The 21851-nt window shown below is 34.3% G+C and overlaps 4 protein-coding genes across 10 annotated transcripts; 3 read left to right on the top strand and 1 right to left on the bottom strand.

Annotated features, from left to right (window-relative positions):
* Positions 1-1458: 1458 nt before the first annotated feature.
* On the top strand, positions 1459-6381 carry LOC117901581 (putative uncharacterized protein DDB_G0282133). 5 transcript variants are annotated; one of them, XM_034812386.1, is made up of 6 exons: positions 1459-1562; positions 2966-3168; positions 3562-3745; positions 3803-3885; positions 4680-4806; positions 4876-6381. In XM_034812386.1, exons 2-6 carry the CDS (start codon positions 2999-3001, stop codon positions 6325-6327), a joined length of 2016 nt encoding a protein of 671 aa, XP_034668277.1. In that variant the 5' UTR covers positions 1459-1562; positions 2966-2998; the 3' UTR covers positions 6328-6381. The 5 variants fall into 5 exon arrangements, with proteins under 5 accessions (XP_034668277.1, XP_034668274.1, XP_034668275.1 ...); XM_034812383.1 differs by having other exon boundaries at positions 1470-1599; XM_034812384.1 differs by having other exon boundaries at positions 1471-1580.
* LOC117901584 (stress-activated protein kinase JNK) lies at positions 1871-19109 on the top strand. Of its 3 annotated transcripts, none has more exons than XM_034812393.1 (7): positions 1871-1892; positions 13031-13152; positions 13416-13545; positions 13605-13802; positions 14143-14407; positions 14480-14763; positions 18931-19109. In XM_034812393.1, exons 1-7 carry the CDS (start codon positions 1890-1892, stop codon positions 19042-19044), a joined length of 1116 nt encoding a protein of 371 aa, XP_034668284.1. In that variant the 5' UTR covers positions 1871-1889; the 3' UTR covers positions 19045-19109. The 3 variants fall into 3 exon arrangements, with proteins under 3 accessions (XP_034668284.1, XP_034668282.1, XP_034668283.1); XM_034812391.1 differs by lacking the exon at positions 18931-19109 and adding an exon at positions 18150-18326; XM_034812392.1 differs by lacking the exons at positions 1871-1892; positions 18931-19109 and adding exons at positions 10810-11006; positions 18150-18326 and having other exon boundaries at positions 12995-13152.
* LOC117901582 (nicalin) lies at positions 7032-9799 on the top strand. Its single transcript, XM_034812388.1, has 6 exons — positions 7032-7261; positions 7589-7667; positions 7908-8376; positions 8456-8641; positions 8847-9275; positions 9349-9799. Exons 1-6 carry the CDS (start codon positions 7102-7104, stop codon positions 9706-9708), a joined length of 1683 nt encoding a protein of 560 aa, XP_034668279.1. The 5' UTR covers positions 7032-7101; the 3' UTR covers positions 9709-9799.
* Positions 19110-19751: 642 nt separating the features above from the next.
* Positions 19752-20739, bottom strand: LOC117900395. The gene is made up of 2 exons (XM_034810749.1): positions 20562-20739; positions 19752-20233 (listed from the first exon to the last, which is right to left on the bottom strand). The coding sequence occupies exons 1-2, from the start codon at positions 20692-20694 to the stop codon at positions 19773-19775; spliced, it is 594 nt and encodes a 197-aa protein (XP_034666640.1). The 5' UTR covers positions 20695-20739; the 3' UTR covers positions 19752-19772.
* Positions 20740-21851: the final 1112 nt, after the last annotated feature.

Genomic DNA, 21851 nt, shown 5'->3' with positions numbered 1-21851 from the left:
GTTTTTTTTCTGATCAAGAGCAGGGAATTTTTATATTTGTTTTCATAGAAATATCATCAAATTTGTAAACCTTTTTTCAAATTGTTTAAAGAATTTAATTAAAATTTTCCGGAATGAAATAAGTGAGATTATATTTGAATAAGAACGGTATTTTCTTAATTTAAATCCTATTTGCACCCTGAAACAAGTTTACTACCAAATTTCGCCACGCCCCATCCCGTCCCCACAAAGAGCGAAAAACTGTCACTGCCACTTTTTGAGATGCCAAGCTTTCTTGGCATCATATTTTGTTCCAAAATCTAATAAAAACGAATTCGGGTTAAAAAGTTATGTTTCTTTATTTTTACCGGAGGCTAGCTTAAGTCAACTTCTCGCTCTTTCGCCCGATCAGAAAATCACAATATTGTCACAAATATTACAAATCACAATATTACGAATGATACCTGGAAGACTTGACTTTGAAAGGGCACAAACGATGAGATGCAAAGTCTAATGTCATACGACCATAAGTATGTACAGATGTATTGATAAAAGAGAAAATCACACCGACATATCGTTAATTGGAAAGTTAACATTGAAGAAAGCTTGAAGAATAAACCGGGGGATGTTTAGTATACCTTTTTATTTTGTACCAACTCGTTTCTTTGTTCAGATGCATATGTACCTGATATGCTTATAAAATGTTGAATTTAAGCATGGTGTTAAAATATTATTTTCTGCTTGTAATTATTGTTGCATTTTGTTGTAACTCCATACTGAGTCAGAATGTTAGGGAAAATATCTTTGATGAAAATCCGAAGCAGCTCTCATTTAGAAAAGGAGATGACATAAGCCCCCCAGGCTTTGTTAGACTTGTGTTGATGCGTTTAATATATGGAATTGCGTCGAGTATGGGTATTGAAGATCGACTTGATGAAACATTTAACGGCGCTTTCGTGCCTCCCAACGCAGAAGATGCCCTTGGATTTGATGAATAAGATTATTGATAATTTTAGTTTTATAATTATAACCACATATATTTATATTTTAGATGTATTTATATTAAGTTTTAATGATGCACAAATAAAGAAACCAACACTTTGATAGGGCGTCCTATACAATTTTGTTTCAATAGTAGACCATAGCAATAGATTATTATCCAGAAAGAAAATATAATCAAGGAAACGATCCAAGAAAAATTAAAGTGATTTTGACACTTTCACTTTCTAGCACAAAAACCACTTACCCTATTTAATCTTCGAGTACTGGGTATAAATATTGGCGAGCGAAGACGCCGCGGGCTGCTTGTACATGTGTATGTACTTATGTAATTGTATGTACTTACATATGTACCCTGTATTCGACAGCTGGAAGTAATTCTGGACCACTATCCTTCGTATACCTTTACCTTCTCATGCATCTATGTATGTACATACATACGTACATTAATTTGTATAATTTACACGTACTCATTTGAATTAGAATAAGCCCTCTAGATTTTAGAAGTCTTTAACCTATAAATAAAAATGAGTATGCCTCGCATCAACAAATACTTTATTCAGTCTTAAAATACAACTCGGTGTGTGAGTATCGCGAATAAGGTAAAGGCTAGACAAACGGGTAGAGTTCATCTCAAAAAACAATATGTATGTACATACATACATATGTACGTTACTCTATGGGACTAAGAATAAAAAATGTTTGTGTTTATGAACCCAGAAATGACTTAAAATTATTGAAAATACAATATACATACATATTTACATATGTATAATAAAATACCTGTAGATCAATATGTACATGTACATTTGTATGTACATATGTATGTATACCGTGAACTCAGGAATGTACGAAACAAAAAGGTGTAAATATGTACATATGTACATACATATGTATGTACATATGTATGTATGAAAATATGAACAAAATGATTTATAATGCATATGTAATACATATATGTATGGATGTGTAGGAAAGTAATAATGACTAACGCCTAATACATACATATACATATGTACATATGTATGTATTCATTTACAGGCTTAATATTAGCAAGGCACATGCTTTGGTCAACAATCCAACAATAATGTGACGTAATTGCTCAAGATAGCTGACGTTCAGCTACACATGATATAAACATTTATACACATGCATACACAATTATTTATGTACAAATGTTTGTTTGTGCATGCTAAGTGAATATTAGCCATAGTATACATATGTAATGGTAAAACTTGGATGAATCGACAACACTTTTTGTTTAAATGAAATACATTTTTTTTTTTTAAATACTATGAAATGCTGAAAATATTAAGTATACGGCGAAAGAGCCTCCCCAGAAAATTATTCCAAAGTCGATTATTATTGTTATGAAGAAGCCCTTTCACAAGACAGTAAAGCGATAAGAAAAACGATAAAACAAAGCGATAAACGACAGCAAAGTGTCTTGCTTTGTACTAAATTTGTCAAATTTTTAGCATGCACAGGATTATAGTTAAAACATTCCACTAACCATGGTAGATGTGCCAATTCATACAAGCGAAACGTCACCGTTGACTCTGCGGTATGCGTACCCCAGGCTGCTGCTGCTAGTGTACATACATATGTACATATGTTTGCGCGTAAAACACTAGAATAAATGCGACTGCATGCAATGTTCCTTTTTATTGCTCGAAGGCAGGGTTATCTGGAAGAGGAAACAATCTAGTTGAACAAATTTTAGATCCAAGAAGAGAGGATTTAACGCCCCGGCGAAGTTATGGTTTAGCAGCCTTAACAGAAGCCACCTAAATGCATGATACGCAAATCGCTATACAAGCCTCAAATACGGCTGCTGAATATCGCTTAAGAATAGCTCCTTAAGCTCTACTAGCTATTTCCACGCTCTAATCAAATGTTTGGCATCATCTGAACGAATGAAGAACGAGCAGACTGGAATGCAGCATTTAATAAATTTGTCTCTTATCATGATAATATTTATTTTCAGTTTATTCCTATTAATGCCACAAACTGACTTGCGATGAATTGGAATCGACGAAACACGAGTGAAATATCAATATATAACTATCCCGAAAGCTTAAATCCTTTTTATGAAAATGAAAATCACAAACGTCTGCGATTTTGGAATTTTAGCAAAGAGGGGAAAAATAGAGGAAGGAGCTTTTCAATTGGAAATTTGAGAAACATATGGTAAGAATATATTAAGGACCTTTTTTTTTTTTTTTTTCTTGAATGAAATGTTTAAGCCCTGCCTGACTATGCACGTTCAACTATCCACGAGTCCCCACTACCTTTGCCGGTTTCTATGAACCTTTTGCAGTTAGCATCACTTTTTTTTAGGGACAAAGATAATTTATTAGGCCCGACATCTCTCCTCCCTTCAAGGTATAGTAGGGCGGTGTATTGAAAAACCATGTGGCTAATAGACATATGTACATGTTCTTTTGGGGACAGATCTGGCATTTTGTCCACAGCTGCTTTACACGTGGCAGACTCAAACTCATGTAAAATAGATTCATATGGCATTACAATGCCTATATAATACTTAACTGACTCACTCAAGTGCTCGTTCTTTATTTGTAGGTCTTCTTATTCGTTTTCCCCAAAAAAATCATCCACATTGGGCATAAATAAAACATCCGAAAGCCCACCGATGTTGCGGAGAAATGTTAATAATAACGATTTGGATGGTAGTGCTCGAAATTTAAAGGGCTTCTGCGACGAATTTGATAGAAGGTCTTTGCAGCATATCGATATACCAAGAAATGTAAAAAATGTTGTTAGTTTGATTAAACCTATTTTTAACGTTATTTTTTTCATTTAGTCTGATTTGTTTTTTAATCGAAATGAAGATTACCGAAGAACGACTCAGTTTTCTGGAAATTCATTGCCGAAGAAGCTGACAAGGTAATAAGAGAAATTTTATATATGTACATTATATACATATATAAAATATATGTTATATGTATATTATATGTATATATCTAAATACATACATATATGTGAAGTCCTATTTTTAAAATCAACATCCCATTTGTAATTGCAATTTTTTTTGCTGCTGCTCCAAGGCTGTCAATGACATTTTCATATTTCCAACTGTATAACAACTGCAATCTGCCGACCGAAATCATATAAAAATGTGGGGCCTATGGCGATGGGTCGACACTTCAGACCCCCGGATCTCATTTGTTCGAGCCCTAGGACTTTCACTTTTACTAAAGAAATCATTATTTTCCGCCCACTAATGCTTTGCATTGCTATCTACCCACCACCCATAAAATATGAACTTTAAAATTGATCCGCAAACTCATGTTAAGTAGGTTGGCAGCAACTGCCATACCGGCTTAACCCAAGCACTTCTCTTTGTTTGTTGATGTTTTCCAGCATATATGATGACAAACGGAGGCCTTTGTGTGTGTTTCTTTCGCAAAAATTAGCATCCGCCATGTCATTTCACACGCACGACTCTTGACTATGTCATTCACTTTTAGTGGTTCCGACGATCAGAATCGATTTTTTGTATAGGTGTTCTGTGAATTTAATATAATTTTAAAGAATTATGATATTTTTTCTATTGCATAATTTTTTTTTAAGATTTTAAAAAAACGCGACAGCTATTATCATAACATATAATCACAAAACTTTGTTTTCGGCTGGTGGACTTATTGACTAATGGACTTGGTTGTTAAATTCCTTTTCAGATCATCGCAGTCTAGTTTAACAAGTTTGAATCCGTTTGAAGACGAAGTCAAAACAGATTTCAACATTCCAATAAGGAATAAAAGGTATCGGAAAAAAAGTAGAGCTCCACAGCCACCCTCACACTTGGTAAGAAAGATTACATTTACTTTAATAAACATATGTTAAGAAAATTTCTTTATTATTTTTTTATTTTAGCAAAATGACTGTAATTTGAAAAAAGAACTTGACGTTTCAGTCAATAATGACGGAGCCCGTGATATTAAATCACTTGCTAATGAAATAGAACTGTTTGTTAGTGAGAGATGCGAACCTCCGATAAATTATGATCGACCAGAAACGGAAGAAAAATATCCGATTAAAGAAAATACACAAAGTCAATCAGTGGATCTCCCAGCATCGGAGAGCCTTGATAGGTTGAATCCCGTCACAGACACCACAACAGATAATCGAAATACCATAGACAATGTCGTAAGTGGGAAACTTGAATTGTCAAATAATAACGATCGAGTGCCTGGGTTAGATGGCGATACATTAACAGCCAATAACCAGCCCAAGACAATAAATTCACGTGAAACAGTAAATTGTACGAAAAATATTAAAGAAAATCCTTTAAATATAGAAGAATTGGATGTTCGAAATACAGAACATTCAAAAACGATTATAAGCAATGAAAAAAGATGTGAAGATAATCTTAATTCAAATGAATATGGATCATCGAATTGTACGGAAAATGTTTTAACAACAAAGGATTTGGATGCTCAAAATACCAGACATTCAATAAGGACCATAAACAATGAAAATAAATCTGAAGATAATATGAATTCAAATGAACGTGGAACATTGCATTATACTGAAAGTATTAAAGAAAATGCTTTAACTACCCAAGTTTTGGATGTTCGAAGGACCAAAAAATCAAAAGATACTACAAACGATGTACGAAAATGTGGGGATAATCTTAATATAAATGAACATGGAACATTGAATTGTACGGAATATATTAATGAAAATGCTTTAACTACAGAAGATTTGGATGTTAAAAACACCAAACCTTCAATAAGTTCTGTAAACATTAAACAAAATGGTGAAGATAATCTGTATTCAAATGGACTAGCACATAACCACCCTATAAAATACCAATATGGCAAATCGAACACATGGAAACAAAATCAAAACTCTAAGAATTTAGAAGAAAGCTATGACCTTCCAAAGCTTGAGTTGAATGAACCTGTATCATATTATAGAAAAGATTTTTACAATATTAGACAGACTTCTACCTTAAAAAATAACAACTCAAACCCATTGAGCCTGCGAAAATCACTTAGTAAAACTATTGAATCTATAAATCGTAATCAACAGCTTTTAAATGAAAGTGCAGCCAAAGGTACAAAACCAAGTAAATCATCTTTATATCAATGTGATGAAAACAAATATTTTGTGGCAAATGAATTAAATAGTCAAAGAGAGACGGAACCAAAAAATGTAGCAATCTTCACTTCTAATACCGACGAAATATTATCAAAGCCTCAAAATAATAACTTTTATAAAACAAAAATATTCAAAACATTTGGACAGTACCGAGAGTCATCACCAACTTCATCAAATTTAGATTGGAACCCTTTACCAAAACCAAAGCGGAGTAGTAATTAAGACGAGTTTATTGTTAAAACTGTTGTGCAATAAATTAATTAACCTATATATATTTATCAGTGCAATAAACAGATCGTCCTATGCATAATTCTAAAAAAAACTTAGTAATATTTACATCATATTAAATAAAATTGTAGTACTTGCGCGCATTGCAACCACAGGTAATGGTAACAAAAAGCTGGCGGAAACTGCTGCGGAGCTGAACAATAAACTCTTGAAGTACGGGATATTTAAAAAAAAAACCCAAAAATTACAGAAAAATTAGCTTTGCTTCCTTCGGAAATATCGTGTTAGGACATATTCGGACGCACCAAATTGTAAATCATCACCGGGTTTTTCATGGTTGATGGTACCAGTGTTTCGGTGTTTCGCATATTTCGAAAACTCCCACTGTTCCGCTGGATGTTTTCAGTGTGCAGAAACCATTGGCAGATAGGTACCACAAAGAAACTAAAACTTAGCGCATCTGTATTAGCGTACTGGGCCAAAGTAAACAAAACAAAACAGCTCAGCAACATTGTAACCATACGGCATGCCGTGCAGGTCATAGTCGGCCGCTGGAAAACCATATTGCACGTTTTGCTAGCAACACCAACACACATAACAGTGGGGGCACGGTATTTTTGAAAGAGGTAATAAATATTTCGGTATATTTATGATGGCCGGACGGTATATTTTATATATAAATCCGCGGTAACACTGCACCGGTCCCAAGTTCCCCAAATAAAATATTACATTAATTTAATCAATTAGTTCAATTAATAAGAGAATAATATGTTAAACGAACCAGATACTTTTTCTGACATGTTCAGAAGCGGCATACCTTATATTCTTCTAATAGCTCTACCGGCGCTCATATGTTGTTCACCTGTAATGGCAAGCGAATTCGAAGTTATGTCCATGTCCAAATTCGACGTCAATGGGCAACATTTTGGTTTGTACAATTTCTATGTATTTTCTATTTTATTTGCATAGGTTAATCTAAGATCGTTTAGGTCGTAATTCGGTAATTTATTACGAACTGTTTATCAAAACCACGTGGCCGATATTTATTGTTTACTTTAATTGATGTATGAACATATGTACATATTTGGATTTTCATATCTAAATACAGTTGGCACACATATTATTTGTACACCCGCATCACCCTGGGTTGAACACCTATAGCTTGGTGATATATTAGGCTATTATATATTGTGAAGGCCTTTAATAAATATGCAACTTTGTTTTAAATAAATATATATTCATTTATATATTTTAGGTAGCCGGGTATCTTCAATATCCTTAGAAGCGAGATCATTGTATTCCTGGAATACTTCAAGACATTGTGTTCTTACACGGTAAGTCCACGGTACTCACAGTACGTACATACTAAAGGATTAGGTGTTTGGTCTGAAAATTAATGACAACGACAGACGGGTTCAGGTATTAAAGTTGTAACGCGTTCCAGCGCGGCTCACAACGTTCCTCCTTCTTTTATTTGGTAGGCCCGCCCGCCCTCATACTAATAAAATTATTTGATTTAAATAATAATAGTTATTTTTATAATAACACTTATTTTTATTTATTTTATATTATAGATTAATTAATTTGTCGGTTAATGATTTTGACAAAATACGCCAAGGTGCAGGAGGCCTTATTGTTATGTTGCCGCCGAATATTTTGGAATTGGACGTTGAGGTCAAAGAGCACATAACTATTTTAGAGCAAGAAATGCTCGCACATACTGGGACTGTGCCAATTTATTTCGCCCCATTTAATATAAATTTGGAAAAAATAATTGACGACATCACTCATACAACTTTAAAAGCTTTTAGCCAAAATCAAACATCGGTTGCACAATTGATTACGTCAGTTTCAGCCAATGGATATCATGCAACTGTAGGTGGTGCTAGCAACGTAGCGAACAAAAACAGCAAAATACCTATCATCTACGGCGAGTTGGCACCGAATCAATTACTTTTAAAGCCCAATGAGAACGCTGTCGATGGACAAAAATTACCAGTTATATTAATAACGGCAACTCTCAAAACATTTGGTGTATTTAATGTAAGTATTATGTTTTGATTTTTTGTATCTGATTAAAAACTATGTAAATTATTTGTTTATTTGCTTCTTTTATTTTCAGGAGTATCCTGTTAATTCTGATGTAACAGTCTTACTGGCGCTTGTAGAACTGTTAAGTAAGCTGCATTCGACAACAAAAATGGCACCAAACTACCGTCTGCTTTTCTTGATTTCGGATACCGGACTCCTTCTAAATTTCCAAGGATCAAAGAAATGGCTTGAAATAGACGATAATTCCGCTCTGCAGGTAATATATTATAAAACTTTATTGATTATACATATATGAAAGCGAGAGATAAACTAGGGAGAGACAGAGAGGAAAATGTGAAGATATGTAGAGAGAGAGAGAAGAAAAGGCATAAGGATGCAGAACAATTATATTACTCTCTAAAGACATAAAATAGAACATTATTTCCCATTTAAAATTTTTTAAATTGTTTATATTTATACAGAATGTCGAATTTGTGCTGTGCTTGGATACCATCATAGAAAGTATATCGTCCAATCCAGATATGGCTATTTATATGCATGTCTCTAAACCACCCAAGGAAAAAACGTCAATAAGCCACTTTTTCAAGTTACTTAAATCATCGGCAGAGAAATTTTCATATAACATAACAGTGGAAGGTGTCCACAAGAAGATCAATTTAGCCGATACAAAACTTGCGTGGGAGCACGAGCGATTCAGCATAAAACGTTATCCTTCTTTTACCTTATCTTCACTGAAAAGTCATAGAAGCCCATCCCGAACAACAATATTCAAGGATGACGAAACACGTATCTTAGAACACACGCTTAAAGCTTCAAGAATAATTGCAGAAGCCCTGGCTAGTTTCATATACAAAATGGAACCAACGTCCAGTATTTTTGATGGTCAATTTGTAAGTTTTTCCCACTTTCGAACTAGTTTATGGTATTTAATAAATATTTCTCAATTTGTGTTTTAATTTTCAGGCCATAAAAGAAGAAAATATCTTGCCATATTTTGGAATCAAATCAGTGTTGCATAACAATGATGTTAAAGATGCTTTTGAAAAGTATCTTAACAATGTTAAAGTCATATATGATAAAGCTGATAGTCGAGATCCTGATTTTATGTTCTACAACGAAAATGATGTGAAACTGAATGTTTACAGGGTTAAACCAGCGATTTTTGATATTTTCCTAACTATTTTAATAGGGTTTTATTTATTAATTGTATTCCTTGGTATACAATACTTTCCGCTCTTCTACAATATAGTTTCGAAACTTACAAGAGATGAGACTTCACAACAAACTAATGGACACTACACTGAACGACTAAAGTATAAATGAAAATTCTTTAAACGTCAATATCAATCAAATTGTGCTAAATCAATATACAATTAATAGGAGAAATTTAAATAAAGTTTAAAGTATAAATCTTGTTGCATTACTGAGTTCTTCATTCGAGTTTTAAGACTACATCCATTGGCACTGGCGTTGGGGTCGCCACCAATGTCATCTGAACATGCAGGGAAGTGGGTCCTCTAGGTATTATTGGCTGCTCTTCTCGAAGTACTGTTTGACAGTGCGTGTCGAAACTTGCTCAATGGTTTTTATCCCCAATGCTGATGGTTACTTTTTTTCTGGAATAATTCTCTTAAATGTGGCATTATAATTGGAGACGAAACCCGCCACTTGCTCCGCTGCTGAAGAAGCGAAAAATACGCTGTACTAATGTCTCTCGAATGCATGCTTCATTTGGCATAAACGCTGCCATCGATATTGCATACCGTCATCTAAAACATATGAAGACAGTGATATAGTTTTTGTTAAATAGCCTGCTTCTGAATTCCGATTTTTAATATAAGGATCCGCAAAAAACACCGCGATCCGCAGGCAGACTAGCATTCGCATGGAAAAGCCATTACTGGGGTCTGGGACATGATTGAAAAATTGTTAGAGATCAGCATGCATCCATTCAAAAAAAATGTCCAATAGAACGCCTCTTAAGTCGGCAAACAACTCAAGAACTTAACCGAGCTGAGAGCAGAGCTGTCTAAGCCGAGAATGCCAGCGAAAGCTCGCCAGAACATAAAAGTTCGTAAAAGCAACAAAAAAAGTAACTACAATTATTAAGGTGAAAGTCCATTAAAAACGATAATATACTTATTTTGCCACACTAGCGAAAAGAGTATACGCAATTAGAGCTAAGTCAGTGCCGATCAGCAGCAACACTGGATATTACAGCTGTCCCTAACTAAATTTAAGTTATTCTTTGGCCCATGTTTTCGCTTCCTCCATGAGCAGAAATAGTCTTCCATGTTAAACGTGGGAACGTGGAAAAATAAATTTTCACATTAGTTGTTTTAAGATCTGGTCACACCGATAAAAAAATATATCGAGAATTTAAATAAAAAAAACATATTCATAGGGCTAATGCAAGTTTTCAGTTTGATACAATTTTATCAATGCATAATTTAACGGTGGTGTAAAAAAGAGCAGTGCCGGTATAAATTTATTACATCATACCAATAAATCGATTTATAATTTCCGTAAGATTAAAATATCCCTCAAAAGTCAAATATTTAATGACTTTAAAATGTGTGAGTTAAGTGTTATTCTACCAATATTTAAAGATTTTTGTGCTGGTAAGTATCAATTAACTCTTAAGTCTGCCTATTTAGTTATCTAAATGTTTGTGTACATCTTTATTTATGTTCTATGATTCTGTGTATCTGTGAGCAAACGCAAAAACATATGTACATATGTATGTATGTGTATCCAAATTGTTAAATTAGAACATGAGAATTTACGAAAGGTACAAAAGCTGATTTTTTGTAAGATAAGCGTTATAATATATTTATGTTTATATATGTAGGTACATGTACACATGTATGTAAGTACATGCATACTTACAAAATGACTCTTCAGTTATTATTGGGTTCAAAAGAACGCTTTGAAGACATTAATCGATTTTTTGTTTTAAGAAATGTATGTATGTAAGTACGTATGGACATCGACTATACATACATAAGATTATTTAAAGTGTTAGTTAAATCAATAAAGCATAACATAAAGTCAAAAACAAAAGAGTTACGATTGTAAGATTATTCAGCTAAAAAATCAATTGATTTTTACTGTGCATACATACATACATATGTATCTATGTCTGCACTTACACATATACACATTTTTTTCCTGTTATGTTTCGTATCCAATTCAAACAATAGAATTGGAATGTACATATGTACATACATTTACATAGTTTTTACATTAAACGGATTGATAAGTTAAACATTTATTGTTGGTAAAACATTGATAGTTTCCGCTAATCTTGGCCAATTCGAAACCTTAAAGTCAAAATGTTAGTGTGAGAACTGGCCACAACAGCAGCGACGTCAACACCGACACCCCAAAACTTAAATGAGCAAATGCTCTCCCTGTCATGTTTTAGTCAATCGATGAAATCTCTGCAGGACCAAAGTGAATTTACTTATGTAAGTAAACATGGACCAACATGGCCAGTCGTAAAGAAAAGTTTACAACAATTGCAGCACACATGCACGTGTTAATATTTCGGAAGTGGGCGCTGCTCATGGGCTATTACAGTTAGAAACAAAAATAAACACTAAATGCAAACATGCTATGATAAATTTAAAAAGCTTAATTAGCTTAAAAGTATCAACGCTTTTGTCAAAAAAAAAAAACAGTATGTCTACATCCGATGTCTTTCAAATAGTCTTTTTTGCCCAAACTGTATCCAACTCTCTTCACAGACCAGGAAATCAATCATAATCAATACAATCATAATGGTGCGCATTCTATTTTTAAATTTTGACGCTCTCAAAAATGAGCGCGACCATTTCGTCGTATGAAACAATTATGCTCCCATATTGCTATTTGTTGAAAAAGGCTTTGTTTGATTTGTATACACAACTTGATCTAGGGGGACGTAGGTAGCCCTGACTTGTGGAGCAGAATAAACTTTACGATTCCCATTAGACCCACTAGAAACTTTGATCCTCTGTTCCTTCCTCTTTGTAGAACGAATTAAAGCTTATATGAACCGTTTGAACCTCCCTGTTCCAAAATAATTAATAATAGCATACCCTTCCCGTAGTTAGCTTTATTAAATTTATTTTTAGTTTCACTTTGGTAATTTTTGGTTAGCTCTTTTAGGTTTGCTCACATACATATGTATGTATGTCCACATATTGAGTACCGGTTACAAAAGTTGTAACGCGTACAAACGCATCTCAGAACGTTCCTCCTCGTTTTTGTTTTGTTTTTAGGAAGTAAATGCTTGCCACACAGTGCAAAATACGTTTACAGCCAGATATTCCTTCCCATAATAAACAAATTGTAATCTAAGTTATAGATTTTGGAGCTGCTCAGGTGGCCAACACAATCCATAAACTTCTTGTAGCTTCACTTTTCACAAAGTGCTTTTGTCGTTCCCTCGCGACGGGAGCACAGACCTTGGCGGTATTACAGAGAATGACCTTATCTATCAGATTTGCAGAATCGGAATCATATCGAAACATTTTTATAGCTAAAATGAAGAAGCAGTCACACATTTTTAAATTTTTTGTAATACAAATATTATTATATTATTAAAGCCAGCTATTTTTTTCAGGCTGATTTGGTCATTGAGGAATATTGACTAATATAAAAATATAAAATGGCAGTTCAACACCAACACTATACCGTAGAAGTAGGCGATACTAATTTTACTATTCATAGTCGCTACATTAACCTAAGGCCCATAGGATCTGGTGCCCAAGGAATAGTATGGTAAGTGGATTTGATTAAATTTAAACAGTAGAGATTTAAATAACCTTTCTTATCCATCTTTGCAATGGAAGATTAAAGACATTGGGCGAGCGGTGCTGGTACCTCAAGTCTTCTTTGGGCTATCCATCGCCTCTGAAATGCTTCTCGGCTTTCTGAGTGAATTTTTCGATGTAATAGATATACGCATCTAATGGAGCATTTTTCAGAGCTTTAAAAAATAGAATTATATTTTTAATATGTACAAAAAATTAAAATATTTCTAGTGCTGCTTACGATACGGTTACTGAGCAAAACGTGGCCATTAAGAAGTTATCGCGACCATTCCAAAATGTAACCCATGCCAAGAGAGCATACAGAGAATTCAAATTAATGAAGCTTGTAAACCATAAAAACGTAAATACACAACATGAGAAATTGCAATACAATTCTGTAACAACTAATTTTCTTATTAGATTATTGGCTTACTTAATGCGTTTACTCCGCAACGAAATTTGGAGGATTTTCAAGATGTTTACCTTGTCATGGAGCTAATGGATGCTAATCTCTGCCAAGTTATTCAAATGGATTTGGATCATGACAGGATGTCATATTTGCTATATCAAATGTTATGTGGAATTAAACATTTGCATTCAGCTGGAATTATACATAGAGTAAAGTATTTTAAATACATAATTTATAATTTTTTAACTTTAATTTAAAGCTGGTTACAAATTCATAGATTAATAACAGCTAAGCAGAAACAGGTTACTCGAGAAACTTTTCTGTCGTGTTTTTTTTTAAATATAATCAAATAGTATCATCTCTCTTGTAGGAGTTAATAGTAAAAGAAAACATGACCATAAAAAAAACAAAAATACTCCAAAAAATATCACTTTTTCTTATTTTTGAATAGGTTTTTACATGAAAGTGCATGTCATACGGCTATTTAAAGAAAAAAGGATATTAATTTCATATTAATTTTAATATATTTCTTAATAATATTTTCCACAGGACTTAAAACCATCCAATATAGTTGTGAAGGCCGACTGTACTCTAAAAATTTTAGACTTTGGGCTAGCTCGCACAGCAGGAACTACATTTATGATGACTCCATATGTAGTAACCCGCTATTACAGGGCACCAGAAGTCATTTTAGGAATGGGGTATACTGAGAACGTTGATATATGGTCCGTCGGGTGCATTATGGGTGAAATGATAAGAGGTGGAGTACTCTTTCCTGGAACAGATCATATAGATCAGTGGAATAAAATAATTGGTAATTATTGGTCAACAAATATTTTGTCCAGTTATTTGAATTTAAGATAATTTGTTCATTAATTATTTTTAGAACAATTGGGTACACCATCTCCGTCGTTTATGCAACGGTTACAACCAACTGTACGCAATTATGTGGAAAATCGTCCAAGATACACTGGATATTCATTTGATAGACTCTTTCCTGATGGACTATTTCCGAATGATAATAATCAAAATAGTCGAAGGAAAGCTGCAGACGCCAGAGATCTCCTTAGTAAAATGCTTGTAATTGATCCAGAACAGCGGATATCTGTAGACAAGGCATTGAAACATGAATATATAAACGTCTGGTACGATGCTGAGGAAGTAGACGCTGTGAGTAAAAACCATATTACAATTTTCGAAAATAAGTCAGTGGAAGTAAAAAATAACACAGTCCCAAAAGTAATTTACTTCAATGATTATGAGTCGATAAAGCCATGCCTGTCCGTCCGTTTGTCCTTTTTCTATTCTATTTGTTCTATTTAGCTGAAAACCCGAACAAATTTAGTTGTGTTGTCTTTAGTACTGTTTTTTATTGGTAACGAAAAAACTGTAGTTAGGTTCAGCATGTAGTAAACTTTCGTCGCTGCTAGGGCAGGCCATTCTTTATTCAATGAATCTGCGCTGGCTTATATAGCTTATATATGTATGTACGCTCTACGAAGTTGGTAGCGAGAGCGTGAGAAACAATGCTTTGTGCTCAAATTCATGTTCAAGTGTTTCGCCGTCGGGTTATAGGGAAAATGCCATCGCTTAACTTGTGTCGCCTGCGACATATTTCTGTGATCGTTTTTCGTCGCACTGCAGATATGCTCGAGACTTGTGAAACAAAGTGTTACAGTGTGTGTTTTCTAAGTATTCTTGGTATATCATAAATTAAAGCGGAAAGCACGAAAATTGTGTTAAAACTACAACCTTACTCTCTCCAGTCAAAAGACATGCTCTGGCTTTTGCAAATTTCTGACAGCTAATTCTCAACATTTCCAAATTTCTATAACCGAAGAATTGCAGACAGTTAAACAAACGTGATTGTTTGCTTACTTTAAAATCCTTCTAGTTTATAGATTTGTTCATAAGTTAGTTGTTAATTAACGACTCATTTTCTTGTCGTGAAGTGAGATGATTAACCAAACTAAATTAAATGGTGAAACATTTACAAAATTAATAAAGCTGATGAAGCTTGAATTAGTAACTAAATAAATAATTGTGCAATGATTAATGCGATGCGATGAATTAAACTCCCGTTTCCGGAAGAATGTCGAGTATTATAAAAAATAATCACCAAAATTAGCTTTAATACTTATAAAAAAAGCGAATTTATGTAGCTTGAGCATCCGAACTGCAATACATAATCTTCAAAAAGTACAATGCTCGTCGCCACCAAAAAAGTAAATACATTTTACCCTTCAAAGGCGCCAGAAAAAGTTAGGATGACTCGAACTCGAATACAGAACACTTAAAAAACAAGTGTCCCAATTTATCGGAAAGGCAATGTGCATGTGGTAAACAGAAATAAAAAAATATTAAATGAAAACTTCGTACCGTCTATTGGAGAACATCTTTCGCATACTGCCTCTTCTTGGAAGACTCTGCTCCTTACCACCGTCAAATTTGGTAAGTATTAATTCTTTCACTTTTGAATAATATTTTATTTTGATTTAAAGAATATATTTAAAGAAGCTAAAGAATATATAATTAGTTAATAAGTCCTCTGACCCCATGCCGATCGGAAACATTAAATTTTTTCCAATTCACTTAACTAATTCATTTTTTACTCTTGGCACAGTAATTTAGTACTCTAGCTTATATTCTTGACATAAACTTCATTGAAACTTCAATTATCTTCACTAAAGAATCAACATATTAAAAAAAATAAATAAACAATAAACATTTGATAAAAGGATATTTGGGTTGAAATAAATTGTTTCCATTCGTAAATAACACTTGAGAATTAAAAAAAATATATATATTAAAATATTTATTAAAGTACACACAAACACTTGCCAATTCACAAAAAAATATTGTAATTATTTGAGGTTTGAGCAGTGGTGGTAACACTGAAAGAATCGTTTCCCCCATGTGTTCTTGATCAGCATCAATAGTCCGTCCGTCTTGTCGTCAGAACAAATTATGGGGCTACTTAATGTTAAACGATATGGTGTTGCCTAATAAGAGGATGAAATTGCAAGGAATTATGAAAGGCATAGGCAATCACATGGCTGAGTGGCTTTCATTTTGAATGGTCACTTGGGTATAAAAAAGATTTCCACAGCTTCAAAGCCGTGTTAAATCCAAAGCAGACCAAGGTGGGTTTTCCGGTCAAATGAGTTACGGCGACTATCTTTGAAATGGCAAATGTTTTAAATCAATCAATGGCAAACTGATTGGATAGACTGAAAAGAAACGCCCATAATTGGCCAAGAAGAAACTCTTTCAAGATCAATGCAAGGGAGCTCCCTCAACTACATTAGGGCGGCACAATTCTAAGAAGAATTCTAAGAATCTTTCACCAACAAACATGAAGATTTCAGGTTGAGGGATTTTAATTTATTTTAACGAATTTAAGGTATAAGGTCAGAGTTTTAGATAGCGTAATTACACTAACATGAGTTACCTATCGCTTGCATAAGCACAAAGTTGAGTTATTAAGTTTTGGCTGCGGTACGAGTTTGTTTACAAATAAAAAAAAAATACCCAAACTAGTCTAAATGTAGAAGCGTTTGGACCCTGGTAAGAAACAGGCATTACATTTTCTAGTGTTATAATAAAGTATATTAAATTATAATAGCCGCGATTTGGATTATTTTAGGAGGAAGACGTTGGGAAGAGCTCCGACGCCTTCTTTAAGGAGAACATTCGCATGAAAACAGTGGATTCAACATTCTCGGTGGACTGCGACTTAATTTCCGAAAGGACTCTCCATTTCTACTGGCAATCCGTTTGGAGAAGAAATGGCCCCAAAATTGCTACATTCCGGGCTACATTTTATAAACAGTTATGCAAGAATAAAAAGCATAAAAAAAGATTCATTATGTACATTTGTGTGTAGATTGCCATAAATAAGTGTGGGAGTTTTTCCTAACGCCACGAAAACCATGATTCTTCCATAACTTCCTCTTATAAGTCTAGAAGTGAGGGTGATCAGCCCCGGTGGCTGGTGGTTGGACGAATTCTGTTCTTGAGCGGTGCAGTGGTAGAACAAATTATCCGGATTCTCGCTCCCATTTAAACACTCGGGAGTGTCCTCATGCATGAACCTGACTACTTACTGTAGCCTCCATGGCCCGTCAGGAATTGGGTGGGATGGAAGTTTACCTCTGCTCTTTTCCACCCCATCCTTAACTGGATATCACGAACTGTTATGTTAGTCCACCTTTCATTAGAAGCAGTGTCCCACATAACCTGCCATTTTTCTATCGACGCACGCTACTGTTATGTGAAAGGAGCATACCTCCTTAAGAAAATACATTAAGATTAAAATTCATTAAAAAATTTCAAGCCTGTTTGGTTTGTTGGGTAAAATAAGTCGTTTGAAGCCCAACACACATCTTCCCATAAAGATTACTTGACTCCACATAGATATATCTAATATGTAGTTCTCCGTATGAATTCCGTAAGAGACGTATTTATTCTGATCATACCTCCATACCCTTAGTTTTAATAATATTTTGAATACTTACAGAATTTTGTGTAATATTTTTTGTTTTTCTCCGTTACAGCCTGCTCCAGAGCCGTATGATCATAGCGTTGATGAAAGAGAACATACTGTGGAGCAATGGAAGGAGTTAATTTACGAAGAAGTTATGGACTATGAAGCACATAATACTAATAATAGAACACGGTAGAGATGGAATTTGTCATGTGTTAGGCAGTCATATTACCTCCAGCCAAACAAACTTCTTCATGTAATATTAAATTATTATAGGAATAATAATACACCTATTCAACTTGTATTTAAATATCTAAAGACCCTTAAATAAAAATACAACTTAAATTCCAATACATTTTATTTCGACATTAATAAGTTTATATTATCTTCAAAAGGTATCATGGTTTTGAAAAATTAATACAATTTACCGAATAAACACAACAGACTGAACCCAACCAACCAATTTAATTTTTAAATGATTTTTATTTTTTATATTGATTAATTGTTAATGGAATAAAAATGTTTGCTGTGTTTATCGTGAACAAATTCAACCTGGATGAACCGGACGGCTATAGCTACAACTGCCATGACCTCGAGGGGAAAACAGTTCTTTTAAGTCGAAACCACAATAGCGCGGGTGGCATAATGGGATGGTGGGGTGCGATTTCCTATAATGGGACTAGGGTTCTTCATTGACGCGTGGTTCTTTTTAAAGATCAATCGCTTCAAATGTTTTGCACTTCGAATAGAGATAAAGATAAGATACCAGTTATTAAATTTTACGTGAAACTAATTTTTCTGAAAACAAACATAAATGATCTTAATGTTTTTGAAATTATTTTCTATTACAGCCTGCTCCAGAGCCGTATGATCATAGCGTTGATGAACGAGAACATACTGTGGAACAATGGAAGGAGTTAATTTATGAGGAAGAGCACTATGAACACTTTCAAGAAGAAACCTAATTCCACTATGTACCATTATAAAATTGGATAAATTAAACGTTAATTTTCTGATAAGCTTACCATAATTTTTCATAGTCCAAATGTTCCTTTTTTTCTTAACATCACATCGTGTTTTGTGGTAGGTTTGGAGATAGATTTGATAGAACACAAAAATAGTGTTTTTTTTTTCTTTACAATTTATTTTTCAGCGATGGGCTTGCGTGCTTCCATTTAACTAACAAGAATGTGATATGTATGGAGGCTTCAACGAGGAAGAACGTTGTGAGGCGTCAAACGACACCAACTAGAGTAGAACGAGGTCCTCGTTCCACCTCCACCGGGAAGAGGGGGAAGTGACTTACACTTCTATAGACCTGCGATTATTGCACCTTCACCTATAAAAATAAAACACCCGCTCAGTGCAAATCTCTTTATTAGTGTCAAATATAAATTATGGTGACGGAATTGGATAGCTGGTCCTCCGGAAGTCTTCCTTCAGGGTTGTCTATGCAGCCGCACGGGGCATGGATATTCTTGGGCTGCTTGACAGCCGGGTGATACTGGTGAACCCAAAACTGGACACCTATGCGGTCGTGTGGGAACAAGCACCCATCGATCAAAGGACCGACTCCATTTCCCCTTCAAGTTTTCTTGTAATCTACCAATTTCCTTTCCTTAAAGAAACCTGGACAGACCGATAACAACTGGCAATTCATTTTACAAAATTATAAAGTGTAATCCATTTTAATTTATTTCACAGTAATATTTTCGTTAAATGTCAACAACAAAAAACTGACAGTACATAAAACACAAACAGTTACTGCCAGATTAGATAAAATTGATTGAATAACTTGTAAAATTTTGCTGAGCTGCTGAATTTGTTTTCCATAGTTTGTACCAAAAGACAGCAGAAAAAATGACTTGGTATGTGCAGACATATTTTGATTTATATATTTGCCAAAGACTAATTCCAAAGATGTACAAAAAATTACCGGCAAAAATACACTGCCTTTTGTGTAAAAAGCTATTAAGAGTCCCAAGCAAGATGATACAAATATATGAACTTTTCTTTTTATTAACTTATTTGATATACTGGTATTTGAAGGTTTGCTGGCATTTGAAGTTTCGACATTCGCAAAAACACTACGTCCACTTTGGATATTTGGTTCGCACTCAGGATCGGAATATAGAACAGTTGGTGTTTCATTGTCTGAAAAACAAAAAATGTTTATTAATATTAATTATGGTTTAAACAAGGCAAGACCAGGGTCATGTGGGCTTTGCTCTTTTCCCGCCCACTCTTAGGATCACCAATACAACAAAAATACTGCAAATAAGCTTGACACTCCTGACACGACGGAGGGACCATGACCATCCCGCAACCTCAGCCTCAACCGGTGCCAAGCTAGTCGGGTAAAGAGACTGAGTCGGTCCAGTTGCAGGTGACAGACAATATGTATTTTGAGCCGCTTATACATTAGCACATACATATGTATGTATGTATTTACATATATTTTAATGAACTGTAAGACAATTACCGAACAAATCCGTTTCGCGTGAAGCAGCTCTGCCATTTAATTTTTCAAGACGTATTTTAGCGTCATCCAAAATCTTTTTTCTGCGAAGATCGCGTCTTAAATTTATATTATTTGTATCAATTAATGGGTCCATTTTAAACGTATGCAAACTTTTATTACCCCTGCGACCAATATTATGACTACGGTATTTTCAAATGAATATACCGTCTGCTCATCCAAAATATACCAAAACATACATTTTACACAGTTCCACTAACAGCCTCTGCACACTGAGCACTTCTTGTTAAAAGTACAAGTTGTAATGAGTGAAAAAAAACGTTCCCATTTTGAAATGGAAATCTTCACATAAATTTACGTTAATATCTTATAATAATAATTTAACGTTTTTATGCGTCTTGTTGATTTTTTAATATTATTTATCATTCATTCGTATGAAACTATTCATTTAGTGTAGCCCGAAATGTAGAAAAAAGGGCTATGGCTATTCCAGTCTCCAAAGAGATGGCCAACCAAAGTGGAGTGTCCTTTTGGAGATAAGGCAGCAGTCAAACGAGAATGTGGAAGGAACTGTTTTTAAAGGATTCGTCGGAGTTCTTCCCAACGTCCTCTTCCTCAAATGATCTCAATAGCGGCTATTATAATTAAGATATTTTTTAACAGCACTAGAAAATAAAATCTTTATATGGTTTAACATGTATTTTATACACGTCCGATGTTTCAAAGATCTGGGCCCATAACCTAATGTAAATTACGCGTCTTGTCGTGTTACAAGCCGACAATGTATTGAGCCATATATTTCGCTTGGTGACCAGTATGACCAAAGTGGGCAAAGGGCATGCTCTACGGCAACACTCTTTGGTGCTTGCTCACAAACTAGAATTTGTAGGAGTGTGAGGAGCTTGGTGGGCAACAAATGGAAAAAAAAGGATGCTCTTGCGTGTGTATCTTTCTCTTTGATTCGTAAAAAGCCCACCTGCCAAAATTATTTGACACGCCTCTTGGTTCCATAACTTTTAGTATTGACTCAGGTATTCACTTCAGACAGACTTCAGGTTATCAATGTCTTAAACCATTAAAAAAAACAACTGACTGAGCAGTTTGTCCGTACAGCATGCACACCGGGCACAATCTTATTTCATGTTATAACAATAAAAAAATTAAAACAAGCAAATTAGAAAATAACTGTAGTCCATTGAGAAAAAAACTTGTAAAACATACATTATAATAATCTAAAATTTATATGAAATGCAATATGCAATAATGTGTATATCGAGTATTCCTGCCAGCAGT

Source organism: Drosophila subobscura, chromosome U (assembly GCF_008121235.1).
Source record: "Drosophila subobscura isolate 14011-0131.10 chromosome U, UCBerk_Dsub_1.0, whole genome shotgun sequence".
Classification (NCBI taxonomy): Eukaryota; Metazoa; Arthropoda; class Insecta; order Diptera; family Drosophilidae; genus Drosophila; species Drosophila subobscura.
The sequence above is the reverse complement of the archived record's forward strand: the minus strand, read 5'-3'. Positions and strand labels throughout refer to the sequence as shown.

Bases quoted from the DNA above. Each gene is read 5' to 3' on its own strand.
- LOC117901582 (XM_034812388.1), top strand. From the start codon at position 7,102: ATGTTAAACGAACCAGATACTTTTTCTGACATGTTCAGAAGCGGCATA. The intron at 7,262-7,588 runs GTTTGTACAATT...TATATATTTTAG, and splicing joins CGTCAATGGGCAACATTTTG to GTAGCCGGGTATCTTCAATA. The intron at 9,276-9,348 runs GTAAGTTTTTCC...TTTAATTTTCAG, and splicing joins GTATTTTTGATGGTCAATTT to GCCATAAAAGAAGAAAATAT.
- LOC117901584 (XM_034812391.1), top strand. The intron at 13,803-14,142 runs GTAAAGTATTTT...TATTTTCCACAG, and splicing joins CAGCTGGAATTATACATAGA to GACTTAAAACCATCCAATAT. The intron at 14,764-18,149 runs GTGAGTAAAAAC...TCTCCGTTACAG, and splicing joins ATGCTGAGGAAGTAGACGCT to CCTGCTCCAGAGCCGTATGA.
- LOC117901581 (XM_034812386.1), top strand. From the start codon at position 2,999: ATGAATTGGAATCGACGAAACACGAGTGAAATATCAATATATAACTAT. The intron at 3,169-3,561 runs GTAAGAATATAT...CTTTATTTGTAG, and splicing joins GGAAATTTGAGAAACATATG to GTCTTCTTATTCGTTTTCCC. The intron at 3,886-4,679 runs GTAATAAGAGAA...ATTCCTTTTCAG, and splicing joins TTGCCGAAGAAGCTGACAAG to ATCATCGCAGTCTAGTTTAA.
- LOC117900395 (XM_034810749.1), bottom strand. From the start codon at position 20,694: ATGGACCCATTAATTGATACAAATAATATAAATTTAAGACGCGATCTT. The intron at 20,234-20,561 runs GTAATTGTCTTA...TTTGTTTTTCAG, and splicing joins ACGCGAAACGGATTTGTTCG to ACAATGAAACACCAACTGTT.